Below are 6,879 nucleotides of genomic sequence, written 5' to 3'. Positions count from 1 at the left end.
ATAGCCAAATCCTCCAATACGCATGCACTCCTTAAATAACTCTGTGTCTGGGAATGGCTTAGTGTGTTTGTGTGTTTGGGCTCAAATTGAGTGAGGGTATCCCATACCATTTGTTAAAGAAAAGGGCAAAAGGGATATATATTCTTTACTTTATGTTTTGAAATAAATGAATAAAAAAGTATCCAGATTGTATAAAGGGTTCTATAACAATGCTTAACTCTGTGATGCCTTATGGTAGAAACAAGCTTTAAAATGCCCGCGAAAGACATGACTCCGATGCATATTGGGATATATTGATTCCTCTCTATGACATTCTGAAGCTGAGCTGCAGCCTATAATATTCAAGGAGACAAACACATTGACGTTGCTATTCTGTCCCTAAAGTCTGTCCCTATTAATTGTCATTTTCACTCTCTGAAAATATATGTTTGTTTAAACCCAGGCAGCTTTTAGGGAAGCACTTCTGTTCTTGGGTTATGCAATGGAGGAGTAGCCAGCAGTTGAAGCTTATATTTTTCTGCGTAGGTAGAGCTGCGTGGAAAGGTAACTTTTGAAAGTGCCATGCTTAGATTCATAAGGTTGTCTAAGATTTAATTATTTGCAAACAGCTGTTTGACATTAAGAATAAGTAAGGTAAGATAGCCTATTTCTCTGTCCATTCTTCCCCGAAAACTTACCCAACATTTTATTTTGATTGCAATATGTTTTTCCCCAATCAAAGCATACAGAAATATGACAAACGAATTTAATAGAGACATTGGTGATTGTATCAATGAAATCATATTAGGCTATGTTAATGACATTGAACTCAATATATTGCCTACTAACTAGATGTGTTAAAACATTTATTTAATTTGTAGTGTAGCCCTATGAATTGGGCCGCTATTATGTTCTGTTCCTCCGACTTTCAGGTGAGACATTTTTTTTTGCCCAATGCATAACCTATTGCCGACCACTGCTGTACATAGTTTAGCAGGGATAGCAAGGGGGCGGCAGAATTTTGTCTTGCTTAGGGCAGCAGATGTCCCTGGTGACATCTGTTACATTCAGATCATAAATAAGTTTATAATAACTATATAGTAGCTGATACCTGATGGCACATGAGGATAAACTGCAGCTCATTAATCTTCTTCAGTGTTTTTTTCTTTCAAGCTTAATTGAGTGACTCTATTCTCAGTCTGATCTGGAGTTGACTGTGTCCTCCTGAGTCCCCCCATAGAGGGCTTTTTACTAGCCTTCTCCAGGACTTCCATGCTGTCCCGTAGACTGACTGCTATGGAGAAGTTATTGGGCTTCAGGGTTAGTCCGTAGGTGTAGTCAATGGTGGGCGGCTTGTCCGGGTCGGGACTAAAGTGGGCCTGGTGCACCAGCAATGCTGTAAATAGGAACAGCTGCATCTTTGACAGTTCCTCTCCGATGCACCGCCGCTTTCCCAAGGAGAAGATGAGCACGCTGCTGGCCAGGTCTTTGTCCAGTGAGCCGTCCTGATCCAGGAAGCGCAGAGGGTCAAAGGTCTCCGGGTGTGTCCACTTGGTGGGGTCGTGGTTGCTGGACCACTGGTTGATGAAGATCACCGGAAACCTGAGCGGCCAGGTTCTCCACGGCATGCAGCAGACAATCCTGGTTCCTTCTGGGTCCATTCCTTAGTCATGCAGGTGAAGAGGACCCAAAAGCGACTGTGTCCTTGGGGATGGTGTAGCCCATGATGGTGGTGTCGGTGATGGTGCTGTGGGGGATGGTGAGCGGCACGAAGCTGGTAAAACGCATCATTTCGTAGATGAAGGCCATCACGTAAGGCAACTGGGACTGGTCCTCGATGATGGGCAGATGGCTCCGGTCAACCACTTTGTCTACTTCCTCCTGGAGACGCAGCTGAATATGAGGAAACCTATATAGGAAAAGGTCAAAGGTGAACACTCAGATCACAGGTAATTCAATAATTTCCTAAATAATTTCCTATTGAGAAACTAACCTCTATTTCAACACTGAGGGCATTCAGTGATAAATACTTTTTGGTGGGTAACTACCTATCTGTTTTATGGACCCACTAAAGCAGTACCAACCCCTCAAGATTCTGGGCCTGCCTGGCAGAGTGGGTCTTACAAAGCCAAAGCCCCCTGATGGGTGAGTATAATATACAATGAATTTCTCAAAGCTGCTAATGAGAAACTTGACAACCTTGTACCTAGCCTGTGGGGATTCCGGCAGGGTGCCTCCACCCAGGTAGTGGCAATGCTGGCAACAATAGCTGCAGTAACCCATGGGGAGTTTATTTATATTTATATATATAAATATATATGTTTTTATAACTATATATAATACAAATCGAGGTGAGGGCGTTGGAAATGTTTTGGGGGGTTGATCTACTTCTGTTCTGTGGGTGGTACTGTGTGCTCTTTCGAAGGATGGGTTCCGGTCTCTCGGGGCCCTGGGATCCAGGGGGACATAGATGGTCTGCCGATGGGGGGGTGGGGGGGTCTAGCGGGTGGAATAGTGGATGAAAATTGAAGGTTTACTTAGTAGCAATGCAAATATCATGGTACAGCTATATGGACGCTCAATTACTATGGCATTTTTTAATAGTAAGTTTACCAACATATATAATGATAAATAGAATTTAAGCTTGTATCTCAGTATGGTAAATGGTGAAATAAGTATAGCCAGCTATAATTGTAATGGCTTAGCATATAATAAGAAAAGACGGTCAGTATTTACCTGGCGAAAAGACAAGGAATATAATATGCTTCTTTGAAAATATACAGTACCAGTCAAACGTTTGGATACACCTACTCATTTAACGGTTATTCTTTATTATTACTATTTTGTACATTGTAGAATAATAGTGAAGAGATCAAAACTATGAAATAGCACATATGGAATCATGTAGTAAAAATATATTTTAGATTTTAGATTCTTCAAAGTTGATGAAAGCTTTGCACACTCTTGGAATTCTCTCAACCACCTGGAATGCTTTTCCAACAGTCTTGAAAGAGTTCCCACATATGCTGAGCACTTGTTGGCTGCTTTTCCTTCCCTCTGCGGTCCAACTAATCCCAAACCATCTCAATTGGGTTGAGGTTGGGTGATTGTGGAGGCCAGGTCATCTGATGCAGCACTCCACCACTCTCCTTCTTGGTCAAACAGCCCTGGTGGTTGGAACCATATCTTTAAAATTTGGACTCATCAAACCAAAGGACTGGTCTAATGTCCATTGCTCGTGTTTCTTGGCCCAAGCAAGTCTCTTCTTATTATTGGTGTCCTTTAGTAGTGGTTTCTTTGCAGCAATTTGACCATGAAGGTTTGATTCATAAAGTCTTCAGTTGATGTCGAGATGTGTCTGTTACTTGAACTCTGGCAAAAATGTATTTCGGCTGCAATTTGTGAGGCTGGTAACTCTAGTGAACTTATCCTCTGCAGCAGAGATTACTCTGGGTCTTGCTTTCCTGTGACGGTCCTCATGAGAGCCAGTTTCATCATAGTGCTTGATAGTTTTTGCAATTGCACTTTTTGTTTTATAATTAAAAATATACATATATTTCACCTTTATTTAACCAGGTAGGCTAGTTGAGAACAAGTTCTCATTTACATCTTCGACCTGGCCAAAATAAAGCAAAGCAGTTTGACACAAACAACAACACAGAGTTACAAATGGAATAAACAAACATGCAGTCAATAATACAATAGAAAAAGTCTATATACAGTGTGTGCAAATGAGGAAGGATGAGGGAGGTAAGGCAATAAATAGGCCGTAGTGGCAAAATAATTACAATATAGCAATTAAACATTGGAGTGATAGATGTGCAGAAGATGAGTGTGCAAGTAGAGATACTGGGGTGCAAAGGAGAAAAAAAAGAAAAAAATCACAGTATGAGGGATGAGGTAGTTGGATGGGTTATTTACAGATGGGCTATGTACAGGTGCAGTGATCTGTGAGCTGCTCTAACAGGTGGTGCTTAAAGCTAGTGAGGGAGATATGAGTCTCCAGCTTCAGTGATTTTTGCAGTTCGTTCCAGTCATTAGCAGCAGAGTTGTGGATGGAAATGAGCCAAAGGAGGAATTGGTTTTGGGGGTGACCAGTGTGATATACCTGCTGGAGAACATGCTACGGGTGGGTGCTGCTATGGTGACAAGTGAGCTGAGATAAGGCGGGGCTTTACCTAGGAAAGACTTATAGATGACCTGGAGGCAGTGGGTTTGGCAACGAATATGAAGCGAGGGCCAACCAACAAGAGCGTACAGGTCACAGTGTTGGGTAGTATATGGTGCTTTTGTGACATATGGTGACAAAACGGATGGCACTGTGATAGACTGCATCCAATTTGCTGAGTAGAGTGTTGGAGGCTATTTTGTAAATGACATCGCCGAAGTCAAGGATCGGTAGGATAGTCCGTTTTACGAGGGTATGTTTGGCAGCATGAGTGAAGGATGCTTTGTTGCGATATAGGAAGCCGATTCCAGATTTCATTTTGGATTGGAGATGCTTAATGTGAGTCTGGAAGGAGAGTTTACAGTCTAACCAGACACCTAGGTATTTGTAGTTGTCCATATATTCTAAGTCAGAACCGTCCAGAGTAGTGATGCTGGACGGGCGGGCAGGTGTAGGCAGCGATCGGTTGAAGAGCATGAATTTAGTTTTACTTGCATTTAAGAGCAGTTGGAGGCCACGGAAGGAGAGTTGTATGGCATTGAAGCTCGTTTGGAGGTTTGTTAACACATAGTCCAAAGAAGGGCCAGATGTATACAGAATGGTGTCATCTGTGTAGAGGTGGATCAGGGAATCACCCGCAGCAAAAGCGATATCGTTGATATATACAGAGAAGTGGTTAGAGCGTTGAACTAGTAACCGCAAGGTTGCAAGTTCAAACCCCCTGACATGGTACAAATCTGTCATTCTGCCCCTGAACAGGCAGTTAACCCACTGTTCCTAGGCCGTCATTGAAAATAAGAATTTGTTCTTAACTGACTTGCCTGGTTAAATAAAGGTCAAATAAATAAAAAATTGTCACAACACAACTGATTGGCTAAAAAGCATCTGTTCTTAGTTCTACATTTTTTGAAAGGGGCAAGATAGTGAAGAAATTACGACCAGGCATCCTCGACTGATGGGATGAGGTCAATATCTTTCCAGGATACCCGGACCAGGTCAATTAGAAAGGCCTGCTCGCTGAAGTGTTTTAGGGAGCATTTGACAGTGATGAGGGGTGGTCGCTTGACCGCGAACCCATAGCGTATGCAGGCAATGAGGCAGTGATCGTTGAGATCCTGGTTGAAAACAGCAGAGTTGTATTTGGAAGGCAAGTTGGTCAGGATAATATCTATGAAGGTGCCCATGTTTACGGATTTAGGGTTGTACCTGGTGGGATCCGTGATAATATGTGTGAGATTGATGGCATCTAGCTTAGGACTGCCGGAGTGTAGCATATCCCAGTTTAGGTCACCTTACAGAACAAACGCTGAAGATAGATGAGGGGCAATCAATTCACATATGATGTCCAGGGCACAGCTGGGAGCTGAGGGGGGCCTATAACAGGTGGCAACAGTGAGAGACTTATTTCTGGAGAGATTCATTTTAAAAGCTTGAACTGTTTGGGCATAGATCTGGAAAGTATGACACAACTTTGCAAGCTAACTCCTCCCCCTTTGGCTGTTCTATCTTGATGGAAAATGTTGTAGTTGGGTATCTCAGAATTTTTGGTGGCCTTCCTAAGCCAGGATTCAGACATGGCAAGGACATCAGGGTTGGCGGAGTGTGCTAAAGCAGTGAGTAAAACCAACTTAGGGAGGAGGCTTCTGATACCAAGGCTTTTTCGTTTACAGAAGTCAACAAATGAGAGTGCCTGGGGACACGCAGGGCCTGGGTTAACCTCCACATCACCCGAGGAACAGAGGAGGAGTAGGATGAGGGTACGGCTAAAGGCTATCAAAACTGGTCGTCTAGTGCATTGGGGACAGAGATTAAAAAGAGTAGATTTCTGGGCGTGGTAGAATAGATTCAGGGCATAATGTGCAGACAGGGGTATGGTGGGGTGCGGGTACAGTGGAGGTAAAGCACAGGCACTGAGAGATGATAAGAGAGGTTGCATCTCTGGACACGCTGGTTATGCTGGGTGAGGTCACCGCCTGTGTGGGAGATGGGCCAAAGGAGGTATCTGAGGCATGTTGTGGGACTAGGGGCTCCGCAGTAAACTAAAACAATGATAACTATCCTCAACAACAGTATAAAAGGCATATTGACATTTGAGAGAGACATAAAGTGAGGCATAAAGCAATCACAGGTGTTGATTGGGAGAGCTAGCTATAAGACAACAACGAATAAGACAACAACAGCTAATCAGCTAAGACAACAACAACAGGTAAAGTAGCAATGAATAGGCAAAGTGGGTTGGTTAACTACCCACAGGGGCTGAGTTCGGGGCTAGGGCCGACAGATAAACTGCAAACCATGATGGACTCTGCACCTCCAAATCGATCCCGCTCCAGAGTACAGGCCTCTGTGTAACACTCATTCCAGGGGTGATGCTCGCGAATCCGACCATCACACCTGGTGAGACAAAACTGCGACTCGTCAATGAAGAGCCGGTGATGGGATGTGTGGTGAGGATCTTACAGCAGGCCTACAAGCCCTCAGTCCAACCTCTCTCAGCCTATTACGGCCAGTCTGAGCACTGATGGAGGGATTGTGCTTTCCTGGTGTAACTCGGGTAGTTGTTGCCATCCTGTACCTGTCCCGCAGGTGTGATGTTCGGATGTACCGATCCTGTGCAGGTGTTGTTACACGTGGTCCGCCACTGCGAGGACGATCAGCTGTCCATCTTGTCTCCCTGTAGAGCTGTCTTAGGCTTCTCACAGTACGGACATTGCAATTTATTGCCCTGGCCA

At 43.9% G+C, this 6,879-nt stretch overlaps 1 protein-coding gene across 1 annotated transcript; it reads right to left on the bottom strand.

Moving 5' to 3' along the window:
• Positions 1-760: 760 nt before the first annotated feature.
• On the bottom strand, positions 761-2,050 carry LOC124037183 (cytochrome P450 1B1-like). The gene is made up of 2 exons (XM_046351853.1): positions 1,678-2,050; positions 761-1,574 (listed from the first exon to the last, which is right to left on the bottom strand). The coding sequence occupies exons 1-2, from the start codon at positions 1,786-1,788 to the stop codon at positions 1,122-1,124; spliced, it is 564 nt and encodes a 187-aa protein (XP_046207809.1). The 5' UTR covers positions 1,789-2,050; the 3' UTR covers positions 761-1,121.
• Between the last annotated feature and the right edge of the window lie 4,829 nt (positions 2,051-6,879).

The sequence above is a fragment of the Oncorhynchus gorbuscha genome, linkage group LG06, assembly GCF_021184085.1.
Source record: "Oncorhynchus gorbuscha isolate QuinsamMale2020 ecotype Even-year linkage group LG06, OgorEven_v1.0, whole genome shotgun sequence".
Classification (NCBI taxonomy): domain Eukaryota; kingdom Metazoa; phylum Chordata; class Actinopteri; order Salmoniformes; family Salmonidae; genus Oncorhynchus; species Oncorhynchus gorbuscha.
The sequence above is the reverse complement of the archived record's forward strand: the minus strand, read 5'-3'. Positions and strand labels throughout refer to the sequence as shown.